This window comes from Lynx rufus, unplaced genomic scaffold, assembly GCF_022079265.1.
Source record: "Lynx rufus isolate CCGP_SWC_20201006 ecotype Redwood Valley unplaced genomic scaffold, mLynRuf1.p SCAF_8, whole genome shotgun sequence".
Taxonomy (NCBI): domain Eukaryota; kingdom Metazoa; phylum Chordata; class Mammalia; order Carnivora; family Felidae; genus Lynx; species Lynx rufus.
The window spans coordinates 14,001,736-14,026,522 of NW_025814896.1; the positions used below are offsets into that span (position 1 = coordinate 14,001,736).

Here is a 24,787-nt window from a genome sequence, read left to right on the forward strand (position 1 = left end):
CTGTCTATCCATCCATCCGTCCATCCATCCATCTACCATCCGTCCACCCATCCATCCATCCCCCATCTGACCATCCGTCTCTCCATCCATCTATCCATCCGTCCATCCATCCATCTACCACCCGTCCATCCATCCATCCATCCATCCATCCATCATTCAACTTTCAATAATTGCTGTACCTGTGTCAGGCTCTTATGGGCACTGAGTATACCGAATGAGGAAGATGCTGTCCTTGACCACTGGGAGCCCTGAGTCCTCTAGAATTCAGGCTAACACACTTACCTTACAGACTGTGGCCTCCCAGTTTCCCTCAGACCCAGCCTTGGACATTTAGTCACAACAGCAGAAAAGTAGTTGACCACCTAGGTGGTTAATGTCAGGATTAAGGGGCAGGTCTATCTGTGTCACCCAAACATCTTCCTGTGGGGATGGCTCGAAGTCTACTAAAGCCTATTAAAACAGACGTAATGGAGGCCTTAAGAAGAGTGGTCATAAAGTAGCGACACCCTACCCCACTTCAAAATGTAAACGTGGGTTTATTTAATGCCTTTTATCCGTCACAAAGTACCGCCGCCTCCCCAGGGTCCCCTCCCCCTAGAAAACAAGATGGCAGCATAAGGCACGTGCACTGTCCACATGACGTCAGGTTAGGTCCTTAAAAACAAAGATAAGCAACCGTCTTCCCATCAGCCCCGAATCGCCTCCCTCACCAATTGTTCAAGGAATGATTGTCCCCCCAAAGCACAACTTGGGGCCGAGAGCGCTTCAGTTAGAGCTGCACGGCCCCGCATGCCAGTTTAGAAAACCAAGCCCAGCCAACGACTAAGAAAACCGACAACACAGGCACGAGAGCGTAATACCGGAGTAGTGAGATCAGTCCATAAATTAAAAAGGAAAAGTAAAACCCAAGCCCGTCCCCCTCCTCACCGCCAGCCCTCCCCCAAATCAGCAATAAGTCGCTTTTGTTCCGTTGAGTCTTGTGGAAAAGCCCGGACTCCCAGCCAGCCCTTTCCTCCAAAGTTAAATATCCCAAAGCCCCTGCCGGGCACTCTGCGTCTCAGGACCCACGTGGACTGCAAGGACGGCTTCTGAGACGGTCGCCAGGCACGTCCCCTCGGCCGCGGGGCCCGCGCCCGGGGTCCGGCATCTGGCGAGGAGGCGGGGGAGGCGAGGGCCCCGGGTGGGTGGGAGGCACCCGGGGTGGCAGGTGGCGAGGCCGGGGGTCCTGCTATAGATACTCCAGCTCCAGGGCGTGCCGCAGCGCCTCCAGGTCGGCGTGGCAGGATATCCGCCAGAAGGGCATGTTGTGCTGGAACAGAAGGAACACAGGACGCCAGCCGCTGGGTTATGGCCCTGCCCGGCGCCTCCCGCCGGCCACCCCCTCCCTGTGCCCACAGCTGGAGCCCGATGAGAAGTCCACCCGTGTCAGCGTGGCCCGTGGGTGTTTCCCGAGCCAGGAGGCAGACCCCCTGTCTGGCCAGGGTCCACCGGTCCGGCCACACGTTCTCTGTTCCCCTCGGGGCCTGTGCTCCCTGGGACACTAACTGACGCTCTGCCCGGCGTGGCCTTCGGCGGTGCGCTGACCCGGAATGAAGTCACGCAGTGACAAAGCTGTCCTTCTTAGAACACTGGCCTCGATCCTGCTACTTCACCATCAGAGTCTCCACCGGGTGCTCCTGCGACTTTCACCCCTCCCTGACATGTGCTAATCTCCATCTAAACTGACCGAGCGGGTCCCAGCGAGACCGCCTGTGATACCCAGGCTTTTAAATAATAGTCTCTTAGGGGCGCCCGGGGGGCTCAGTGAAGCGTCCAACGTAGGTGCAGGTCATGATCTCACAGTTGGGTTCGAGCCCCGCGTCGGGCTCTGTGCCGACAGCTCAGAGCCTGGAGCCTGCTTTGGATTCTGTCTCTCTCTCTCTCTCTGCCCCTCCCCTGCTCGCACTCTCTCTCTGTCTCTCCAAAATGAATAAACGTTAAAACAAAATCAAACAATAGTCTCTTAAATCTACCGTTGCGGAGTCAGACCCTGGGCTAGTGCTCTGTGTTTACTGCTCCCTGAAGCCGCCCAAGCCAACAAAAAACCTGGAGGCAAAAACACAAGCACCTTTCGCAAGTGGGGGACGAGAAAGAAAAAAAATGGATTTAACCGAAGTTCAATCACCGGCAAGCCAGAACTAATTAGCATCATAATCACCGTCATCACAGAATCATTAACATCTGTCCCGTGACAGGCACCGTGCTGAACGTGTCACACGCATCACCTCCTTGAACCAGGTCACTGATCTCCGAGAGAGGCACCCTGTCTTGTGTTACAGATGAGGAGACTGAGCCACAGAGATGTTATGTCAGGCTCGGAGGAGAAGGCCGGGTACGTTTTTATCACTGGACAATTTAACCATTGGCTAAAGTTGTTGCCTGCCCAACACCCCTCTCCTTTCTTGCTTCCGGGACCCCGAATTTGGCAGCACTGTGCCCAGGCCTAGGGGATGAGTTATGATTTCTAAGCAAGCTGTGGCAACGCCAGGCCTTGTTTGCCAGTGATGTGTCCTGTATCCCTCCTGACTTGCGACCCACTGAAAGCCCAGGAGGAAGGGGCGAGGGGCTTCTGGGAAAGGTTTTCCTCCAGGATTAGAGGGCGGCACCGGAGAAGAGACTTTCCTCCTTACTTTCCCATCCTATTTGGATGGTGTCACGTTGGCATGTGATGTCTGGAGCTGTGGCAGCCATTTTGAGATCATGAGGCAACAAATCAAAAACGAAAAAAGCCAAAGATGGTTAGAAAGGCAGAGCAAGATGATAGATAGGGATGCTTGGCGAAAAACAAGCTGGGGCACATCTTCTAAGGTTGTTAGGTGAGCAAGTGTTTAGCTCGTCATTACATGGGCTTTCTGCTACCTGCAGCTAAGAGATTCTGAGCGTCCTCCAGACAGCCATTGACCTCAAATTATTTACAAAGTGAACAGATGGTGCTTGATGAACATCTGGATGCCCCGAGTCCTGCCCTCTGAGATTCTACATCCACAGGCTAGAAACTATACAGGCATCCTGTTGGGTCCTGGAACCCATCAAATCCTTCCCTGCCTCTGGGGACTCTGCACGTATCACTCTGCGAATTCTTTATATCATTGTTGATCTTTACCTTTCTCGACTGTGGCAGGCGGAATAATAGCCCCCAAAGATGTCCATCCAGGTCCCAATCCCCAGAACCCGTGAATATGTGACCTCACACGGCAAACGGGACTTTGCAGATGTGATTAAGTGAAGGATCTTGAGACGGGGAGAGCATCCCGAAGGCGGGGTCTCTGTCCACTGCTGTGCCCTCCCTGGAGCCTCCTGCAGGGGTGGTGCACGCACACACAGGGTTCTCGCTGGAGCCACAGATAAGAAATCCAGAGGCACGAAATGACCAAGATGGTTTTGTCTTGTGACCACTGTGATGGAGACAGGGCAGGGAGGCAGGGCAGAGAGCAGCTGGGGGAGGACATCTATTCTGATAGCTGGGTCAGGAAAGGCCTCTCTAAGGAGTGACACTTAAGCAGGCAAGGATGTGCAAACCTGTGTGTTTGGGTAGTCGAGGCAGAAGACAAAGCCAGTGCAAAGGCCCTGAGGTGAGTTGGGGCTTGGAATGTCACGTCCGCTACTGCATTGCGTGGCTCCTGGCACATCGTAGGTGCTCAAGAAACACACACAGAAGGAGTGAAGAGGAGGGAGGGGGGAAGTGGCAAAGTGAGTTTCTCTAAGTCCTCAGTGAACACATCCTTTTTTCTTTCCCTCAAAGGAAGCAGAACGCCACCCATCACGGGCAGCAGATGCCATTTCTTTAATGCCTTCCTGTTGCCCCAGCTCCCCGACCCCCTCCTCACCTCAGCCAAACCTTCCCTTCTCTGCAAAGATGGATTTTGGTTCCTGCCCGGCCAATCCTGTCTCCCCTTAAAGAGTGTAATTCATTTTTCTGGGACGAAATGAGCAAAGGTGGAAGAGAACGTCTCGGCCACCTCGATCCCAGCCCTAGAGCGCAGGTGGATTTATCACTGGTGGAGAGGTGGAGACAAATGACCCACTAAAATGGAGATATTAACAATCCTGTCAGCCCGAACAGTCACAGCCCCTTGTCCGGTCGCCGTATTTCACGCTGCTCGGGTGTCCGGCAGCCTGGGCTAATGACTCCCATCCATCAGGCCGGGAGAGTGGCTGGTGCACAGCGTTGCTCGCTAATGGGCTGGGGCTGCTGCTTTAGACACTGGCGGAGGTTTTTTGGGGGGGAGCTCAGTATACAGGGGTGTGTGTGCCCTCTCTTGTCTGACCAGCTCGGAGGCGGGGGGGGGGGGGAGTGCTCGAAACTCCTAGGTCCACCCCCTTCCCGCTTGGCATCTGGAGCAAAACACACATCCGCTGGCGTGTACAGCTGTGTGACCTTAGGTGCGTTCATTAACCTCTCTGGGTCTCAGATACGTCCTCTGTAAACTGAAGCCAACGATACCCACTTTGCAGGGAGGGTTGAGGATTAAGTAAAACGATGAGGTCAGTAATCAGGAGGAGTGGTTAAGGGCACGGGGTTAGGCCAGGCGCCCCGAGGTGCCGGTCACAGCCCTGCCACAGGCCCGTGGCGACGGAGACTGCCAGCGGCCTCCATCATCCGTTCCCCCCTCCTCTCGCAGAAGCGGCCTCCTTTAAAGGCTGCATCTCCCAGCGGGCTCCGGAGCCAGGTGGGATCACGTGACTCAGATCTGGCCAATGGGACGCGAGCAGCGTGGGGTCCCCCGGGACCGCCAGCGCCCTTCAGGGGAAGAGGCGTCCTCCCCCTCTTCTTCCCCGGTCGCCGCAGTGTGGACGTAGGCGGTGGCACGAGCAGCACCGGAAATGGCAGAGCAACAACACGGAAGGAGCCTGGGTCCCGGAAGCCTGTGGATGTTTTTACGGGACCGAGGGAGCGGCGTCTCTACTGTGTACCCTGCTGCCGGCCATCTCCGGCCACCCCAGCCCCGCTCCAGGCACCGGCCCTGCTGAGATGCTCCCGCCCAGTCCCTGCTGGGGACCCCCCACCCGCTCCGCAGGTCGCAGCAACGTGCTTCTCCCATGGGCTCGCAGCAAGCAAACGAGAGATTTGGGTGAGTTTTCACAATTATGTGCAAATGAGCATTCGTATTTTCTCTCTCTCCCCTGGCTCCCCCGGAGAGAGAAGCTCTCCTGAATTTCTAAAGGTTGTGTTATCTCTCCTCCCCCACCCCACTGCCGTGTGCAGAATACTGACAGAGCTTCGGGCTGGTGAGAACTCACTATGCATGGTTCCTCTGCTCAGCCCTGGGTGCAGATTCGCAGCAGCTGTCCCAGATAAGGAAAGGCAGCTCAGAGAGGGGGCGTCATCTGCCGAAGGCCACACAGCCGAAAACGGCAGAGCTCGGATTTAGGGTAGAATATGCACTCCCCGTCACAATCTTTCTGTGGGAGCAGGGCTGGCGGGAGGGTGAGGCCAGGGAGGTGCCTGGCCCAGCCTAGGAAGGTGAGCCCAGACTAGCTGTTCTCAAAGGAGGAAAAGCCTGCCCTCGAGGGGTCAGTGCGGAAGTTTCCGGAGGTGTGAATTTTGACCCCCCTAATGGTCTGGGGGCACTGCGGGGGCGGGGGGCGGGGGCGCACGTGTCCGACCCCCTCTCACACACCTTGGACCTGACTTTCGAGATTTTCGAATGTGCTATCAGATATTCAAGCAAGGAGAAACCCGTACGTAATCACTGGACCCCACATTTTATAGGTCACATATAAACACAGAGTAGCTTGTGCATGCTCTCAAGCAAACCTGAATTTCCAGAAGTGCAATGGGTAAATCAAGGGAAACCTGTATTTTGTTCTATTCGGAATCTTTCCATGAGTTAGTTGCTCAGCAGTTTGGAGAAAGCACGTTAGGACAGCAGCACCCGACCTGGTTCGTGAACGGTCGAGACTGCACCCGTGTCCCTCCGCGTTTGCCAGGTCGCACCCACAGCCACGGCACTTACGGGCACAAGCATTGGGATTGTGTGCCCGAACATTTACATACCGAAGCACACGGTAAAGTGAGCACATAATAACTTGCCCTTTATTTCTGTCCGATGACATCGGACCTTGGCCTTTTGGACACTATGGTTATATCGTCCATTAGCATTTCATTTCTAGAGAGAAAGGGCTCATTTCAGAAATTTACTGCTTACTCTGTCCTAACAAACCCTCTCTGATTGTGAGAAGGCGGGAAAGTGTCAGGACCTCCACGGACGGCCCTGTCGTCCTCTGGGTGATGGCCGGATGGCAGGCAAGGGGTGCCAGGGGCCACAGGCCTAAGCTGGTTCTCCAGTCCAACTGGGATAGAAGCAAAACTTTATTTTGATCACCGTCACATGCTTAGGGCAGACTTCTCAGGTCTGAGCTTGGACAGAGGGCGCTAGAGACACTGACAGCGGATCGTCTCATCACACAGACCATGCTCTTGACCTGGCACAGCGTTTCTGGAACAGCACTCACGCGTGGTAATTCATGTGATTCATGCTACTGTTTTGGTCATTTCTTGTGTATCACCTCTATCACGATTGATTAGTTACTTAACATTTTTCTCTCTAAATGAATTCATTTTTAAAAAATTTATTTATCGGCGGGGGGGGGGCATGGGAGCAGAGGAGGGGCAGAGAGAGGAAGAGAGAGAGAATGCCAAGCGGGCTCTGCACTGTCAGCACACAGCCCGCCGTGGGACTCCATCCCATGTGAGATCATGACCTGAGCTGGAATCAAGTCGGATGCCCAACTGACTGAGCCACCCGGGCACCCCTAAATCAATCCATTTTTAAAGTTAAAGAAATCTGCTTTAAAAAGGAGAGCTCAGGGGGCGCCTGGGTGGTTCAGTCGGTTTGGCTCACGGCTGCCTTCCCTCTGAGATCTACTTGGCTCACTAGCTCTCCTCCTCTTGTCTTTGCTCTCCTGTCACCCCCAGCACGAGGCCTACCTTGACCACACTTGCAACCTGTCCCGCCCCCACGGTCCCTTGGTCCCTTCGCAGTCCCTGCTTTAGTCTTCTCCAAAGCTCTGGCCACCGCCTCACACACATGCCTGCCCCCAGGCTGTGAGCTGAGGGAGGGGTGAGAGCCTGCCCCTTCTGCTCACTGCAGGCTCCCCAGCGACCGTGACAGCTGCGGGCACACGGTGGCGGTGGCGGTGGCGGTGGCGGAGGCCCAGCTAATGGAGCTTACGCACTAGCTGGAGGGTCCGCCTTCAAGCCACCCCTCACACAGGCCCCGAGGACCGAATATGGACGGGGCGGGGAGGTAGTTGCTGGACAGACCAGAGAGGTAGCTGATCAGGGAATTCTTCCCTCACAAGTGCGGCTGAAGCCCGAGGCCTAAAGGTGGAGTCCGGAGGGGCTGGGAAGGGGAGGAACCTTGCAGGTGGGGGTGGGGGTGGGGGGGCTTCTAGCTCCGCCCCCGGCCCCCTTTCCTGGGACCCCAGGGGCCCTCCCTCTCTTTTCAGGCTTTGTCCACTAAGACCCCGAACGTTTCTGCATTTCCTTGGAATCCGTCGCTGGGGAGGGAAGGGGGAAACCAGGTCCTCCCAATTAAGCTCTGTGACATTAACGATCCACTTCCCAGGCCTCTGGGTGGGGGGCGGCAGGCTCTCTGGGATGCTGTTGACAGGTCCAGACCCAGGGCTTTGGCAGCTGTTTCTTTTCCAACAGCAGAGCTGCGGCCACCAGAGCCCCCTGCCCCTCTCCTCATGGGCCCGAGATCACAAATGCAGGATTTTCTTTTTCATTAGCTTAATGCTGTCTTTATTAACTGGGAAGGGTTCCTGGAACATATGATCAGTGAGTATGAAGTAAAGCGCACACACGTGCACCAGCCCCCCACCAGCCTGCCCTGACAGAGCGTCTCCGGGCTCCCGAGCAGTTGTCCCAGAAAAAATCCAGGGCTACCAGGGGCGGCAGCCAAAGGCACCGAGGGGGATTTGCAGAAGGAAATTACTCAGGATGCTTCTGCGATTGCAAACGGGAGGGGGCCTGGGAGCTAAGAGCCTGGGAAGGAGGGGACCCAGCCTTTGCCTGGGAAGTGGAGGAAATCTGGGTAAAGGGCCCTGCGGCCCGAGAGGCGGACGAGGTACCTTTTTTGCCCCCTGCTCCTCTTCGACGCCGTCACCGATCACGATGTAGACGGCTTTTCTGCCGAATCTCTGCATTATCCTCTCGAAACAGCTCTCCTTCCCTGCACGCACAGGAAGGAAAGAGAGAGAAGACGCTGGGGACCCAGGACCGTGGCGACTCGTAATCGCTAAGGAAGTGCTTGCAGCCGCGGCCACAGACTCGGGCCTCAGGGCGACTCCCCTGCCCGCGTCTTCCTTGCGACCCGGTGAGGACCACCTCTTTGTAGTTTCCTTCCGCCCAGCTGCGTGGGCAGCCGCAGCTGGACTCGGATCTTAGCTCATCCTGATGTGTGAGCAAGTGCAGGAAGAGTAACGAGAACAGCGCGACTAAAAGTAGCCGCACTCACTGGATTGTCCGTATCCCAAGCACTCTGCAGCAGGATTTCCCAGCCTCGGCGGTGCTGGCACGTGGGGCTGGGTAACTCTGTGCTGGGGGTGCTGCCCCGATCGCTGTGATGTGCAGCAGCTTCCCCGGTAGCACCTCCTCCCGTTGGAAAACGAAAAATGTCTCCAGATGTTGCCAAATATCTCCTGGGAGGCAAACTGCTTTCCCCCTCCCCGCTCCGTTTGGGAACCACTGACTTAACATTATTCATTTACTATGGTGGCAATCCTTATGAAATTGCAATCAATAGAATTCCCATTTTAGAGATGAAGAAACTGAGGCCCGTGAAGTGCCTTGAAAAGGACTGGAGGAGTAGTGCCAGTAGTAGCGATAACAATAATAATAATAATAAAACAACTGTCATGTTTGAGCACTCGTGCTCTGCGGGGAACTGTTGGATGTTGTGCACGCACGATTCCCCTTTGTCCTATGCTGAGAGGTATTTTGATCATCCAGTTTTTTACAGACAGAGAAGTTGAGGCACAGAGAGGTCAAGTCACTTGCCTGGGACACCCAGCTAGCAAGCACACAGTCCGGAATTTGAACCCAGGCTGCCTGCCCCAGTTGCTTGAGCTCCGAGCCGCTCTCTTATCCTGCTCTAGGTAGGAGCTCTGCGGCAGACCGTTAATCCCTCTGTGCCTGCTTTCTCCTCTGTGGGAGCAGAGGCCGGGTGCCGAGCTGTGAATCACAACTGTGAGTTAACAGAATGACGTTACCACCATGCAGCGCCTCTCCCTACAGCAGGTGGAGCCCATTCTCCACCCCGCTGATACTGGGTCGGCCACGTGACTTGCTCTGACCGACACCCGAATGCTCGGGACCTGCCACGGGAAATGCGTGTGGGTGGTGTGGCTTGGCCCCCTTCACGTCTGCCAACGGTCATGAGACGAACGTACCCCTGATGGCCGCTGGTCCCACAGTGAGGGCGCATATGGAACAGAGCGGAACCTGGAGGCAAGCTTAGTGGGGCCACAGCAGACGCCCCAGACCCATGAGTGAGAAATCCACACTGCGAGCCCCTGAGCGTTTGTTATGCGGCATCATCAGAGCAGAAACCTGACCGTTGGGAAAAAATAATGCTTTTCAAGTTAAAACAGGGAGCTGGAGGCCACATTTCTGTGCGGTCCCCACCTGGATCACCCTCAGCTCGTTGACCTTCAGGCTCCCCAGGTGGGAAGCAAGTGGCTAAAACATTTCCCCGATGGGATTTAATGCCTCTGACGTGGAAACAGAGTCGATGGGCGGGACAAATATTTTAGACGCGTCTGGGTCACAGATTCCTTTTGTGCAAAATCTACAGGAAAAAGATGCTGTTATATGAAACCTGTGGCTTTAAGACTTCTATCACAGGATGCCCATGTGGCCACTGGCTGGATCGTTTGTTCATGAATCGTCTCTTGACATGCGCTACCCTGGACCAGAATTTCTCAAATACTCCAGAACTACCATTAACAGTTAGGACCAAATCTGGGAATCACTGTTAGGTAATCTTGAAAAAAATCAACTCACACTTCTATTTTTACTTAAACGAATTCATTTAAATACAGAATGGAATCACCACACATGCACACACACACACACACACATTTTTTTTTACAGTTGAATTGTGCCTTTAGCATTCTTTTTTTGAAGTTGATATTTCTTTTATCATTTAAAAATACATAGTATATATATATTTTTTAAATTAAAATCCATGTTAGTTAACATATAGTGTAATAATGGTTTCAAGAGTAGAATGTAGCGATTCATCACTTACATATAACACCCAGTGCTCATCCCAGCAAGCACCCTCCTCAATGCCCTTCACCCGTTTAGCCCATCTCCCCACCTAGCTCCCTTCCAGAAACCCTCAGTTTGTTCTCTGTATTTAAGAATGGCTTTCAGTTTGCCTCCCTCTCTGCTTTTTATCTTATTTTTCCTTCCCTTCCCCTATGTTTTGTTTCTTAAATTCCACATATGAGTGAAATCATATGGTATTTGTCTTTCTCTGACTTATTTCGCTTAGCATAATACATCCTAGTTCCACCTACATAGTTGCAAATGGCAAGATTTCATTCTTTTTGATAGCTGAGTAATATTCCAGTGTGTGTGTGTGTGTGTGTGTGTGTGTGTGTGTATACACATACACTCCATTATATATATACACACCACGTCTTCTTTATCCATTCACCAGTCAATGGACATTGACTTTGGCTATTGTCGATACTGCTGCTATAAACATTGGGGTGCACGTGCCCCTCTGAATCAGCGTTTTCGTGTCCTTTGGATAAATACCTAGTAGTGCAACTGCTGGGTCATAGGGTAGTTCTGTTTTTAATTTTTTCAGCTGCATTATTTTGCAACAGCCAAAACATGGAAGCAACCGAGCGTCGTTGACAGGTGAGTAGATACAAAAAATGTCATATGTACATGGAACGGATTACGGACTATTAGCCTTAAGAAGGAAGGGAATCTGACACCTACCACCACATGGAAATGACCCTTGAGGACAGTATGCTAAGTGAAACAAGCCAATCACAAAAAGACAAGTAGTATATGATTCCACTTATACGAGGAGTCACATTCGCAGAGACAGAAAGTAGAAGGGTGGTCGCCAGGGGCTGAGAGCAGGGAGGACTGGGGAGTTGCTGTTTAATGCAGATCGGGCTTTGGTTCTACAAGATGGAAAGGGTTCTGGAGATGGATGGTGGGGACGGTTACACAACAATGTGAATGTGGTTAATACCACTGAACTGCACCCTTAAAAATGGTTAAGATAGTAAATTGTATGTGTATTTTCCCATAATTAAAGATAAAAATATTTTATTTCATTTTATTTTTTTTAATCTTTATTTAGTTTTGAGAGAGAGAGCGAGAGCGAGCATGAGCAGGGGAGGGGTAGAGAGAGGGAGACACAGAATCCGAAGCAGGCTCCCGGCTCTGAGCGGTCAGCAGAGAGCCCGACGCGGGGCTTGAACCCACGGACCATGAGATCACAACCTGAACCGAAGTCGGACGCTTAACCGCCTGAGCGACCCTGGCACCTCATGATAAAAAATATCTTAAAACGAGGTTCTAACTAAGCCGCAAAGGCACACGAGTAGACTGTGCAGAAAGAAAATGACAGGCTCACCAGGTCCCGTTGCAGAGGCTCTAATGGCCACCCGGGGCCTGGTGTCCAGGATTTTAAAATCGAAAGGCACTTTTAGGTAACGTTCAGATCTAGAACTCCACTAAAGGCAAAAACTGCTCTGGGAAAATTGCTTCCGAAGTATACTATAATTTTTTTTTTTTTTTCCACAGAAGAAAACAAGGGTAAAGATTTCTAATTAAAAACGTCTTGGGGTGCCTGGGTGGCTCAGTCAGTTAAGAGTCTGACTTGATTTCAGCTCTGGTCATAATCTCATGGTTCATGAGATTAAGCTCCATGTGGGGCTCTTTGCTGTGACTCACACACATGTGCACGCTCTCTCTCTCAAAATAAATAAACTTAAAAAAAAGTCTGAACTAACTAGATTTATTTTGTATTATTATACAGTTTTAGGTCATGTAAGAAGACCCCCCTCCCCAAGAAAACCAATATGACTTGCCCTGATGATAAATGATGCTGTTAATTTCTAGTTATTAAATTCTTTTATCTGATGGAAGCTCTAAGCCTAAGGCTTGTTCTCTGTTAATAATGGAGATTTTCAAGTCTTTTATTTTTATTTTAATTAAATTAAAAAAAGATTTTTTTAACGTTTATTTTTGAGAGAGAGAGAGAGAGGGAGAGCGAGTGCATGTGCGTGCTAGTGGGGGGAGGGGCAGAGAGAGAGGGAGACAGAATCCGAAGCAGGCTCCAGGCTCTGAGCCGTCATCACAGAGTCTGACGTGGGGCTCGAACTCAAGGACCATGAGATCATGAGCTTAACCAGAGGAGGATGCGCAACCGAGTGAGCCACCCAGGTGCCCCGGAGATTTTCAAGTATTAAGAGAGGTGTTAAAGCAGGAGAACACTAAATTGAGACTCTCTCCTGAAAAGAGAATTAAAAAAAAACCCAAACATTTTCTGTGTGGTTCAAGGTTAGATTTAGGATTATTTGGTGACTTGTAACCACCTAGAATTAAAATCACAGCCTGTGCCATGCTGTGATGAGGACTGTTTCCCTCTTCTTAGTAACATAATTCCATGACTTTTACCTGGGGTCATGGCGCTTAGCTATGGACTACATTTCCCAGCCTCCCTTGCAAACAGTCATGGCCATGTGACTAAGCTGGGGCCAACAGGAGGTGAGTAGAAGTACAGTGTATCTCTTTCCTTCCTCTCTGCAACCCCCCCCCCCCCAAGCCAGAATGACAATGTGGTAGGATTCTGATTTGACCACACACATGAGAATAAACCCATGGGGGATGGTGGAAAAATAAGATGGGAACGACCTGGGATTCTGGGTGAGTTTCAGGACAGAGCTGCCCCACTAGACTGGATCACTCGTCTCTGGTCTGTTGACACGTGAGGGAGAAATACGCTTTGATTCTGAAGTCAGCCCGTGTATTGGGGGGTGTATTCGTTACAGCAGCTTTGCAGGTATCCTAACTAACACACACACTTTAGAATATGGTCCTAACCAACTCCTTTGGAGGCTGAGGTTGAAGCGCGTGGTTTGTGGGATTGTTCTGGGGATCTGAGTCATGGCCCTGGACAAGGAAGTTCTTTAGCTTTCCTAATGCCGTTTTCCTTAAGCCTTTCACACGAGGGATGGAGAGCTAACCTCACCCACCCTCTGTGCATCACCCCGAGGTCTGGGTTCTCCCTACCTGTCTTGGTTGCACTGTAGATGTTCTCAATAGGAAACACGGAGCCCAGTCCATACAGCAGGACTTTGGCCAGGGCAGGAATTAGTTGAGTGGTGGTGACCAGCACGTTGACACAATTGGGCCTGAGGACGGAGAAAAAGACCGTGGGTCAGAACACCAAGGTAGAGCCGGGCCGGGCCTGGTCACCCGGCAGCCTGAGCCTGGAGTCGGCAGGCATTCTGGTGGGGTTTGGGAGCTCTGGCTAAGTCATGTTCAGGTGAGAGTGGGGCCCAAAGGTCTTTCAGCTGTTCCTCTCCTTTAAGCCCGGGGCTGCCTGGCACACTGAAACACGAGTGCAATACTTTTATTTAGAAAAACGTGTCCTGCGGGGCCCGCACTTGAGCAGCTGCAGCTGCCTATCGGTGATGTAGAGTAATGTGGATCAGGTGTAGGACAACAGGGAGTGGTGAGGGCTGGGGCGAACTGGGGAGCACCTACCAGTTCTGAGATTTTTACAGAATCCAGAAACCGGGAGCCATGGATTACTTTCCCATCTTGGGGCCAGAGTGCGCGTCAAACGAGACGCATCAGCAGGATGGAGCCAGCGGCCATTTTGTGACCATTCGTGTGTGGCGTCGCGAGATTCTGGGATGCTATAGCACAGACGGTAATTTGTCCTCTGGCCCAGGTGATCTTATTTAGGAGCAAGAGGCAACTTACTGGGAGGCCCAGAATGAAACTGGACGCTCCGTACCTCGTAAGGGCCAGATGATCTGCGGTCTACTATAAGATGGTTTTTAGAGGGTGTTGTGACTGGTGGGTGTTGTGGGCAAGAGTGGATGGGACAACGTGGACCTACGTACAAATGTTCGGGCTCTGCTGGACCCTGTCTGCTCAGCTACGGTACAAGGTGTCCCTGGTGTCTGATAATACCTCCGCTTTGTCAAATGTCTGGAAAGCCTGCAGATGAGAATTTGGAGAGTCCAGTTCTCCCAAGTGTGGAAACGGAGGAGCCACCACCCTCAAATCGGGGAACGTTCAGGGGCGCAAAGGAAAAAGGGGGCTCCCACCTACCGGGAATTGATGAGGTTGAGCGCCTTTAGAGAGTGGGTCAGCCAGAGGTCGGTCAGAGCCTCCAGCTCGGCTCTGAGCTGTAGCCAAGTCTCTCTTTTGGGAGCTCCTATCAAGCCTATGGACAAGGGAAAAAAAGATGGGCTAGTTATTATTTTAGAAGTCTGGGCGGTAGTGGTTAGGGAAGGGGAGTGTAGCTACTGGTTCTCTGGGTTTCAAATCAGATGACACCCAAGGTCAACTTTAATCCAGTGATTTTAATCTTATTTTGGGATTGATGGGTCAATCAACCCATCTACTGATTGATCCATTCATCCACCCATCCGCCCTCCCATCCTTCCAGCCCTCCCTCTGCCCACCCGTCCATCCATCCATCCATCCATCCGTCCGTCCATCCATCCCTCTGTCCATCTGTCCATCCATCCCTCTGTCCATCCATCCATCCATCCCTCTGTCCATCCATCCATCCATCCATCCATCCCTCTGTCCATCCATCCATCCATCCCTCTGTCCATCCATCCATCCCTCTGTCCATCCATCCATCCATCCCTCTGTCCATCCATCCATCTATCCATCCATCCATCCCTCTGTCCATCCATCCATCCATCCATCCATCCATCTAACCAAGACTTCAGGAGTGCCCTCTGTGTGCTCAGTATTGTAATAGGCACTGCATACACAGATGAACAAAAAATGCAGATGATTGAGTTCATACTGTTATTAGTGGAGACAAAAAATGGATAAGGAAATAAAAAGGACTAACATTTATTGAGTGCTTACTATGTGTAGGGTCCTGGGCTCTTAACATGATTTATTTCGTTCATCTTCACAGTGACCCTAGAGGGGGACTCTCTTTTTATTTATTTTTAATGGAGATATAATTGGCATATAACATTGTGTAAATCAGGTAAAGAAACTGAGGCTGCGTGAGGTTGACGGACTTGCTCACCGCAGGGAGGACATAATGGAGACAGGTTTGGCAGCCAGGCGGCAGACCTCCAGAGCCCACCCTACGGTGTTTCTAAACCTGATCATCATCTTGTCAGTCGTCGAGGCCCTTAAGATGAAGTTCAGACTCCACGGTCCACGTGCCTGCGAGGTTGCCAATCTCCCCTCTCGCCATTGCCCTGACGTCCTTCCATTCCCATCCCGGTGGCCTCCTCTTTGTCCCCTGGAACATCAAGCCTGTTCCTGTCTCAGGACCTTTGCACACCTCGTTTCAGAACCTGGACCACACCTTCCCTTTTTGCATAAATACTTCACACTCATTTCCAGCGTCCTTTCTTCTGGAAGGCTTATCCCGGTCAGCTCTATGTTATACTCTGCCAACACACTGTACTTCTTCTTTACAGCACTTGGCACAGGTATAATTCGAGACGCATCTGTGTGATTACGTGTTCCACGTCTGCTTCAGCCATTATGCCGTCTGCTCCGTGAGGGCAGGGACCAAGCCCCGGCTTTGTTCACCACCATGGTACCAGCCCCTGGGAGGTACTGTATGGCAGGGGCTGGTGCATGGTTGATGCTGAACCAGGGAGAATGCACTCAGTGGGACAGGAATGCTTCAGGTGGCCCCTGGCTTTCCTTTCTCTCTGTACCTTCCCCACGGCCCCTTAGCTGGGGCACTTAATAACAATGCAAACTCTCAGGGGCGCGGTGCCGAATGTTTCGCAAGAGGCTTCCCCCGGGTGCTGCCATGGGTAGCCAGCCCGTCAACCACTCCGACTTGGCACCTGCTAGGAAGCATGCTTCGAGCTTCTGTCTGCCTGCCCCCTACCTGGGGCTTTGCCTCGGACTTGCTCTCCTTCCCCGGACACGTGCGACATTTAAGAAGTGCTCACGGTGCGGCGGCCCTGTTCTGAGTGTCTCCCGCGTGTGAATTCACACGATCCTGACATTTATCCCATGAGTTGGGCCGCGTCATTATTCCCATCTTACACATGAGGAAACTGAGTCACAGAGGGGTTAAGTAACCTGCTGGGGGGTACAACAGGATGTGGTAGAGGGAGGTGTGAAATCAGGCAAAGGCCTCTCTCTGAACCCAGCCCCTGCCTCCTGGAGGCTGACTGGTTAATCTTTTTTTAATGTTTATTTATTTTTGAGATGGGGGGCGGGGAGGAAGCAGAGAGAGAGGGAGGCACAGAATCCCAAGCAGGCTCTAGGCTCTGAGCTGTCAGCACGGAGCCCGAGACGGGGGCTCGAACTCAGGAACCGCAAAATCATGATCTGAGCTGAAGTCGGATGCTGAATGGACTGAGCCCCCCAGGCGCCCCTTGTTAAGCATTTTCTATCTTCACCCTGTATCTTGCAGATGTCTCTTTTCTGAGCACAACTTCCAAAACCCTTGGGCTCCTGGGTGTGTGGTGAGCCCCAGGCTGGGGGCTGCAGCCCTCCCCAGGCTAGTTCTGTGATGCGGGAACAGCTGGGGGAGGTGAGGGGGAGTACCATGCAGAGACTGGAGGTGGGTGGGGGGAGGAAGGGAAGGGCTGCCCATGGTGGCCCCTACTGGCCGACTCCACCCGTCTCCCCTATTCCAAGCACACCTGCTCCCCTCTTCTCTCCACGTAGGGGTGGGTGAGCAAGCAGGGCTGACTCTGCCGCTCTCTGCTTCCCTCTCACAGTCCACACACTTGGGTGTGAGAGGCCACGGAGTGTGGGCAGAGGTGGTGAGGCAGTCGGCCTGGCACTCCGTTGCGGTGGCTCTGCCACTTGGGCTGTGTGACGCTGGGCAGGTTACTTAACGTCTCTGATCTCAGTTTCCACCTTTACACAACATGGAGGACAAAAGCACTTACCTTATGGGGGTCTCGTAAAGAGCAAATAAGATATTAGATGACAAGCTCTCATCACAGAGCCTGGCATACAGTAAGCGCTCAGGACGAGACAGAAAATCCGTCCCAAAAAACCGACAGTCCGTCTGGAGAAAGCAGAAGGCAGAGAGGAATTCGAAAAACTCCCAAGCAAAACTGAAAGGAACTAAGGACAAATGCTCCCATTTTCCGAGTGCCCCCTATCTAACAGGCACAGAGTCATGACTTTCGTGCCCATTAACAACAGACGTTCCCATAACCCAGGGAGACAGAATTAGTTTTATCCCCAGTTCTCAGATTTAGATGCCAAGGCTCAGGGAGGTAGCTAGAAAGTGGAGGCACTGGGACGCGAAGTAGGTCCTGTGCAGTCTGAGACCCTAAATTCTTTCCGGGACTCTTTCTGGGGCTGGGGGAGGGGGCCCTAGACACTCTGGGGGCCACGGGGTATATGGCAACACTATCGGCTGCCTGCTCAGACCTCTTCCCTTTATGGGCCAGCGGTTGGTTCCACACACTGTGACAATCGAAACGCCCCCGAATGCCTTCTTGGGGAGAGGCAGCATCACCTCCTGTTAAGAGCTACTGGCCTAGAGAGTTCTAGAAATAGTGATCTAGCGCTTGCCCAAAGCCGCGTCCAGACTTCTTGTTCAGTGTGATAACCAATGGTCTCTTGCTACTGACCCTGGTGGCTGTCCCCTTGACTGCACACCTGAGCCCGAATTCTGTGATTCCGACCCAGGCTGCAGCCACGAAAGTCAGAACCGGGGGCACCTGGTGGCTCAGTCGGTTCAGCGTCCAACTCTTGACTCTGGCTCGAGTCATGATGTCACGGCCGTGAGATGGAACCCGGAGTCGGGGCCTCCTTGGGATTCTCTCTCTCTCTTTCTCTCTCAACAAGGAATTAGAAAACCAGACCTGGAAATGCCTCCGGTGGTTCCAATATGAGAACCAGTGGCCTCCAGTCCGTCTCCAGCTTCAATGTTTCCACAAATTACGTGGGGATCTTGTTCAAAATGCAGATTCTGACTCAGTCGCCTAGAGTAGGGCCCGAGAGTCTGACGTCCAAGGTGACCGGCCGTCTGAGCCGCAAGCGCCAAGCCACAGGCCCTCCAGCTCCAGCGAGTGACAAGTGTCGCCCGGAGGGCGTGATGGAAGCAGCGGGCCGGCCCACCCCAGCCTCAGACTCGGCAGGTCCGAGGAGGGCCCGAGACGCTGAGGTCCAGCACGTCTCCGGGTGCTGCTGGTGCGGGGACCACACTTGGTGACGACGTGCGGTGAGGCCACCCCACCCCCACCCCCAGTGGTCATGTGATCCTGGGCAGGCGGCGTCATCTGTTCTCAGCTTCCTCCCCGTCCAGGTGAGATGTAGTGTCCTCTCCCGGGGCGCCCCCCCCCCCCCCCCCCCCCCCCGCGGAACGCACTAGGGAGGCCCCGTTCACGCGCAAGGGGCCGCCGGCCGTCCTTGACCCTGCCTGGGCCCCGGCCACGGCCTGAGCACGGGCAGACCCCCCCGTTCCCCCTTCCCTCCCCCCGCCCCGCACGGCCTGGCCGGCCCTCCCCCGGCCCACTCACCACCGACGTTGTTCTTGTACGTGTTGTACATCTCCTTCACCCGCCGGTAGCGGAAGGCCAGCTTCCTCATCCAGTCCACGCCGCCGTGGACGCCGGAGCCCAGGCACAGGTTGGCTCCGGGGGCCGAGCTGTGGAAGCCGTCGGCGGAGAAGTTGTACGTGCTGCGAGAGGGGGCGAGAGACGCGGTCAGTGTGCGGGGGGGGGGGGGGGGAGGCTCCTGGCCGGAGACCGCGGGCCCCACGGCCCCCCGAGGCCCCTGCGTGCAGTGGCCACGCTAGGAAAAGCCCCCTCCCCCCTTCTGAAGGGAAGTCCAAACTATGGTTGTGGCCGATTCATCCTGAGAGAAGAGTCTGGAAGAAAACACGTTAGCTCCCGCTACTCCGATCCCCAAATCTGTGCTGTCTCGCGCCCCCTGTAAGGCCCAGCTGCTGACCCCTCCTTCCCACTCTGGGAGCATCTCCCTGTCTTTCCAGGGAAGTACCATATTCTAGTTTTTTTAAAATTTATTTTTATTTTTGAGAGAGCGTGTGAACAGGGGAGGAACAGAGAGAGGAGACACAGAATCCGAAGCAGGCTCCAGGCTCTGAGCTGTCAGCACAGAGCCCGACGCGGGGCTCGAACTCACGGACCGCAAGATCATGACCTGAGCCGAAGTCAGACGCTACACCAAATGAGCCACCCAGGCGCCCTTTAGTTTTTTTGGGTTTGTTAAATTAGGCAGAGTCGATTGCTGGCTTTGCAGATGCGATCCTCTGCTCGGAATGAAACATATGCTGGCCTAGCGAGTTCCACGTGTGGACGGGGGAGGAGCCAGGGTGTCACAGAAAGTCAAGGACAGAAGTGGCAGCTGGGAGCCCAGACGGGAAAGCGGGGGCCGCTCCCCACCTGCAGCAACCAGCACGTGAGGACGAAAACCCCTGTCTTCTCTCCCTCTGTCAGAAGCTCTGCTGGAGGTTTGCAAAATCATACCATCGCAGGGAAAAACCACAGCGTGACAAGGGACACATGTATAGTATGACCCAAAGCTTAAAAAATGAGTCTCTTTCTAGAAAAGAAAGAACAGGTCAGTGTGACGCCACAGCTGTCTCAGGCTGTGCGTTTGGCTGACGTTTTTCCTCTTTGCACTATGTTGCTGTTTCTAGATTTTCTGTGATGAGCTGAAGAGCGGAGAGAGAAAGGTATTTTATTTTTTAGCAAGACGCGCTGCGGCACGGGTGAGGTGACACTTGGAAACCGTATCTTGCACACGTCTGGTACTTCAATGCTGCTGCTGCGGCGGAGGTCAAAGGGCATTTGAAGAGCACGAGGGGCCGGGTCGTTCTCCCTGTGGGGCGTCTGCGGTGTGCACAGCCAGAGCACGGCGCGATGTCACATGCTGCTGTTCTGTGCCTGGGGCTCAGCCTTCCTTGAGCGGAAGCCTGTGGAAGCCACAGAAACGCCTGGGATGAACGTCTCGGACTCATCAGCTAATTTCACCTTGGGGACTTCCTGGGGCACGCGGGCCAGGCGACTTAATCCAAAAGGCCTCGAATATAGACTCTGGCGTTCTCCACAGCACACTGTGTGAAAAGCCAGAAAGAGACAGTGCCCACAGGTTCATATAAACACACCCACACACACACACACCTGTGTCATTTGTCACGGACATTTCTGCGAGTGTGACTGTGTATAACATTGGAAGCAAGGAAGTCATGATGTCAGGAAGCGGTTGGTTCGAGACGGTGAGAATACGGGTGAGTATAGTTCCTTCTCAAATGTACAAAAGCCCGTGGAGAACATGGTCTGACCTAATAACCCGTTCGGACAAAAATGTTCTCTTTCCCACGAAAGATGTGGATGGCTTCATTACACAGACATGTTTGTTGCTTCTTCTCCCTTTCAGCCCCCCTTGGGTGGTGATGACCAGGGGTTAAAGATGAGTGAAATACACCCAACTGGCAAAAGGGGGCCAACAACATCCAACCACGGGAGCAGGGGAGCCACGTGTCGGGGACTCACTCGTGCGGGGTGCTTTTCCAGCACGCAGGCAAGCCGGTGAGAAGCGGGAGAAATGACTTTACCCCGTCACATCCCCTCGTTTCCAGAAGCCACCCTTCAATTGCCACGTGGTCCTTCCTCTTCTTTACTGCAAACATTCCCTTCTTGCTAGATAATTTCTCCTTCTTCTTTCTCAGAAACGTTATTTTCCGCCAACCTCATTTCCATTTTCTCTTTAACCGTCTGTGGAAGAACAGCCTCCGACCCCTCCGGGGTCATTCCTGCCCGTTCGATGGCCGGAGCGGTGGGAGCCGCAGGCCAGAGTCCGGTGGTGGGCGGAGCACTGCGGTCCTCACCGGGGAGCCACCGAACAGGCACCGAGGGCAGCTGTGCGCCTCCCGACCCGTCTGCAGCGAACTCTGGAGCCAGGGCAGCCCGTTCCCCCGGAAGTTCCTCCTCGGTCACAGCCCTTCCAGCAGCGACCTGCTCTTCCTTCTCGATCTCTTAAGTCTCTGTAGGAGCCGAGATCAGGCATGGCCTCCGCGGGTGGTCACGGGAGACGGTGCCACGAACGTGCAGGCTTTCCGGGGCCTCACTGGGCCCGCCATGTGAGCCCCCTTGTTGCTGGATGTGGTGGCGATGTCCACAGGGCTCAGGGGAGGGTCTGTCACACACACAGCAACGGCAGGCAGGTTAGCACCTCTGGCGGCTACTGATCCCAGGGCTGACCACCGTGAGAGGCGGGCGGGCGGTCAACCCTGGGATCAGTAGCCGCCAGAAGGCGTGGCTCCCGGAAGCTGCCCGGATCTGGTCAGGGAAGGTTCCAGAAGGGAGGCGGCCAGCAACAGGACCGGCCCCCGCAGTGGCAGCACACTTCAGCACGGCTCGCCGGCCAGCATCCCCGGGGGCTAGGACACCGACATCAGCCGGGTCTTCAGTGGCAACCACGTGACGAGCTGTCAACAGAGCCTCTTCCGCGTTTCTTCAGATTTCTGATGTACGTGCCAATGCCAATACCTTTCCTTCCGTGGATCACTGTTCTGTTTGGAAGTCAAGGTTGTGCCACCGAAGTGGGTTCCTGCTGTAAGAAATCTGGGGACACCCTCCTGCTTCACTGGCAAGACATCAAGGACTCCGGACGTCGCAAAGGTTTTCCTTTAAGTTACGACGGGAAGCCAGGGCACCGCCTTACAGACCCCTCGCTGGGTAGTGTGGGAAGACCAGATAACTTAGTCTTGAAAAAGAACATTGACTAAGAACTCAGAGGAAACCCTGGGGAGATGCCTGGATGTTCTGCCAAGAGGTGGAGGGCAGGGCAGGGCGTCCCTGAATCCCGCACCCCCCCCCCCACCCCTTACCAGCTGTGTGAGGTTCGGCAAGTTACTTAATCTCTCTGTGCCTCCTGTTCCCCGACTGTCAAATGGGGATGATGAAAAGAGCATCTATTCCCCGTGGTAACTGTGATGGGGCAAAGTAAGGGCATTACCAAGGTTCGTTTCTGTTGTTCACTGAAAAAAAAGAAAGGGCATTTGATGTTTGGTGCCTGGTGCACAGCAGGTGCTCAAAAGAGATTTCCTGAATGAAGAAATGGGAGAGCTTGGTTTTTATGGGGGGAAAACCTCCTTGGATGGCGGGTTCTGGAAGTGAGGTTCCAAATAGCTCAGCACGAAACCCGGTTCAGAGCAGCACTGCTCTCTGCCCCAAGCCAGCCAGCTACAGGGAAGCTTTATAAAAACGGAACTCTGGTCGCTCACCGCTGTGAAGGGGAGAGTGGTTCCCAGCTGTGACGTCATGGAAAGGACACAATTAACCTTGATCTGCGGTTTATTTACTCCATAAATAGAGAAACCTTGGCTGGCACTGGAGGATTGCTCCCTGCCAGTCCTCATTGCGAGGGATTTTCAGAACGGCTAATTAATACGAAGCAGGCACTGGCCTATCACTCCTAGTTGTGCCGGGCTTTGAACCGACTCCCAGGGCCCAGTCACAGAGGCTTTGATTTGTTTTTTTGGAGTGAGACAGAAGACACAAACACTAAGCGACGTTACTGGCCCCCTAAGCGAAGCGTCATTCGGTCTAATAATATTTCTGATGGGCCAAGAGGCACTAGGTTGTGATAATTTTGGATAAGTGCAGATTAACTATGGTTCCATTTTTATAAGGTTTTCTCAGGGGCAGGCTTGGAACATTCCAGCCACATTCCTCTGAAAGCTGTCTCGTTTTGGGTACCTTATTTCTGGAATCCATGTCCTAGGAGGGTTTGCCCCTAGAAACCAGACACATACCTCTTACTCAGTCAAGAAATATTCTGAGTATCGACTGATCAACTTTTATAGTAAATACTGTACGTGTGCTAATGAAGGGGTGCCAAACTCTTAGTGGCGGTGATTCCGGGAGGCTAGATCAGGTGGTGTTTGAGGTTTTTTACGATGTGCACGCCTTAGTTTAGTAAGTAGGAAAAAAAAACTGCAGCGAGATAAACATAAGCAGAGTCCTGGAGAATCTGTGGAAATCTCCACCTCGGTGACTGGAGGTGATGGGCAAAAGTCTGCGGGGTGGGGGCTGGGCTGCAACCTGTGGGTTCTGGCTGAGGCACGCACACACATCAGCCTGATAACCAGCCCGCCCCTCCTCTCCGCTTCCTGGTGAAAGGCAAGCTCGATCGCCGATCAAAAGGGGGCATTTTGGACTCCCCAAAGGCTTACCTTAAATCTTGCCCGTTGTCATCGGATGAGACGTCGTCAACGTGGATCTGGTCGCAATCCTGCGGAGAATGTGGCACGAAGAGAAAGACAGGGAGAGGTGTGGCTGGTTAATCTGCTGTAGCCTCTGAGAGCTGAGCGGGGGAGCACTGCCCTGGGAGTCACCAGCCCCGGATTCTAGCCTGAGCTCTGCCACTAAAGGTTAGGCGACCTCCGGTTAAGTCTCTTCCCTTCTTTTGCTTTTGGTTTCCTTATACATGAGCAGGTTGGGTGTAAGGTGGGGCGGTGACCATATAACTTATCATGCAAACCAAGATAGTTCTGCAAGTCAAAGGGGCTGCTGTGAAGATTACATTGGAGGGACAGGCACCAAACAGGACCACCCCTCTCTACCTGTGAGTATGTTAGGACATGGTCACCCTGGCCCCATAGTGGAAGCCTTTGCCTTAACCGAGGTATCCTCTTCCACTCGGAATGCTCTCTGCCTTCATCCGCAGAGTGAACTTAGTATTCTTCAAGCATTAGCTTCTGGAGGTACCCCCTTCCCCAGTCCTCCTCGGGGTCCGATGATATGTGATCATCATTTATTGAGTACTTATTACGTGCCAGGCACCATTCCGAGGGCTTGTCATTCCGCCACCCACACATCCCCCAGTTCTCTTTGGGGAAAACACCTTAACACCTGCGAGTTAAGACCGGGGGTGGGGGGGTGAGGAAAATGGCCTCGTGACCCAGGCTCAACCAATCAGAGAGACCCAGGAGCCCTCCGGCTTCAGCGATTGCGTCAAAGAGGAGCACGTGATCTAAACTGGACCAATGGGAGAGCCAGCCCTGGGAACTCGGCTGGGACCTTGGCTGCAGCTGTCAGAGGGTGGTGGTCACGTTATCTGAGCCCCTGGACCCGGCCCCAGCTGAAACCAGGCCACCCTGACTGTGGTAGGTAGAATAATGCTCAACCCCCCTGCCCAATGCCCATTCCTAATCCCATGGTCGTCATGTGGCAAGAGGGCCTCCGCAGATGTGATTAAGTTTAAGGTCTGGAGATGCGGAGAGCAGCCGGGATTCTCCAGGTGGGCCCTAAATGTAATTACAAGGGCCTTTGGGAGTAAGAGGCAGAGGGATATGGGAAGACGGAGAAGGGGATTGGGGTGATTGCTTTAAAGACGGAGGAAGAGGCGACGGGCCGAGAAATACAGGGTGCCCACCAGACGCCCAGATTCTCCCTTCAGAGCCTCGTTGGCGTCTTTCGCCCCGTGACACTGATTCTGGACCTCTGACCTCCAGAACAGTGAGAGAACACGCTGGTGGTGTTTTAAGCCACTGCGTGTGTGGTAACTGGTTACAGCCGCTGCAGGAAACGA

The 24,787-nt window shown here is 53.4% G+C and overlaps 1 protein-coding gene across 2 annotated transcripts in view; it reads right to left on the minus strand.

Moving 5' to 3' along the window:
* Nucleotides 1–1,228: 1,228 nt before the first annotated feature.
* Nucleotides 1,229–24,787, minus strand: part of EYA2 (EYA transcriptional coactivator and phosphatase 2) — a 180,052-nt gene continuing 156,493 nt past the window's right edge. The window contains exons 10-15 of one of the 2 annotated variants that reach the window (XM_047069003.1): nt 23,430–23,488; nt 18,748–18,908; nt 14,369–14,483; nt 13,316–13,437; nt 8,119–8,219; nt 1,229–1,309 (exon numbers count right to left, since the gene is read on the minus strand). In XM_047069003.1, coding sequence (XP_046924959.1) covers nt 1,229–1,309; nt 8,119–8,219; nt 13,316–13,437; nt 14,369–14,483; nt 18,748–18,908; nt 23,430–23,488 — 639 coding nt within the window. The remainder of the gene's footprint in view (nt 1,310–8,118; nt 8,220–13,315; nt 13,438–14,368; nt 14,484–18,747; nt 18,909–23,429; nt 23,489–24,787) is intronic. The other variant, XM_047069004.1, reaches the window with a different exon arrangement.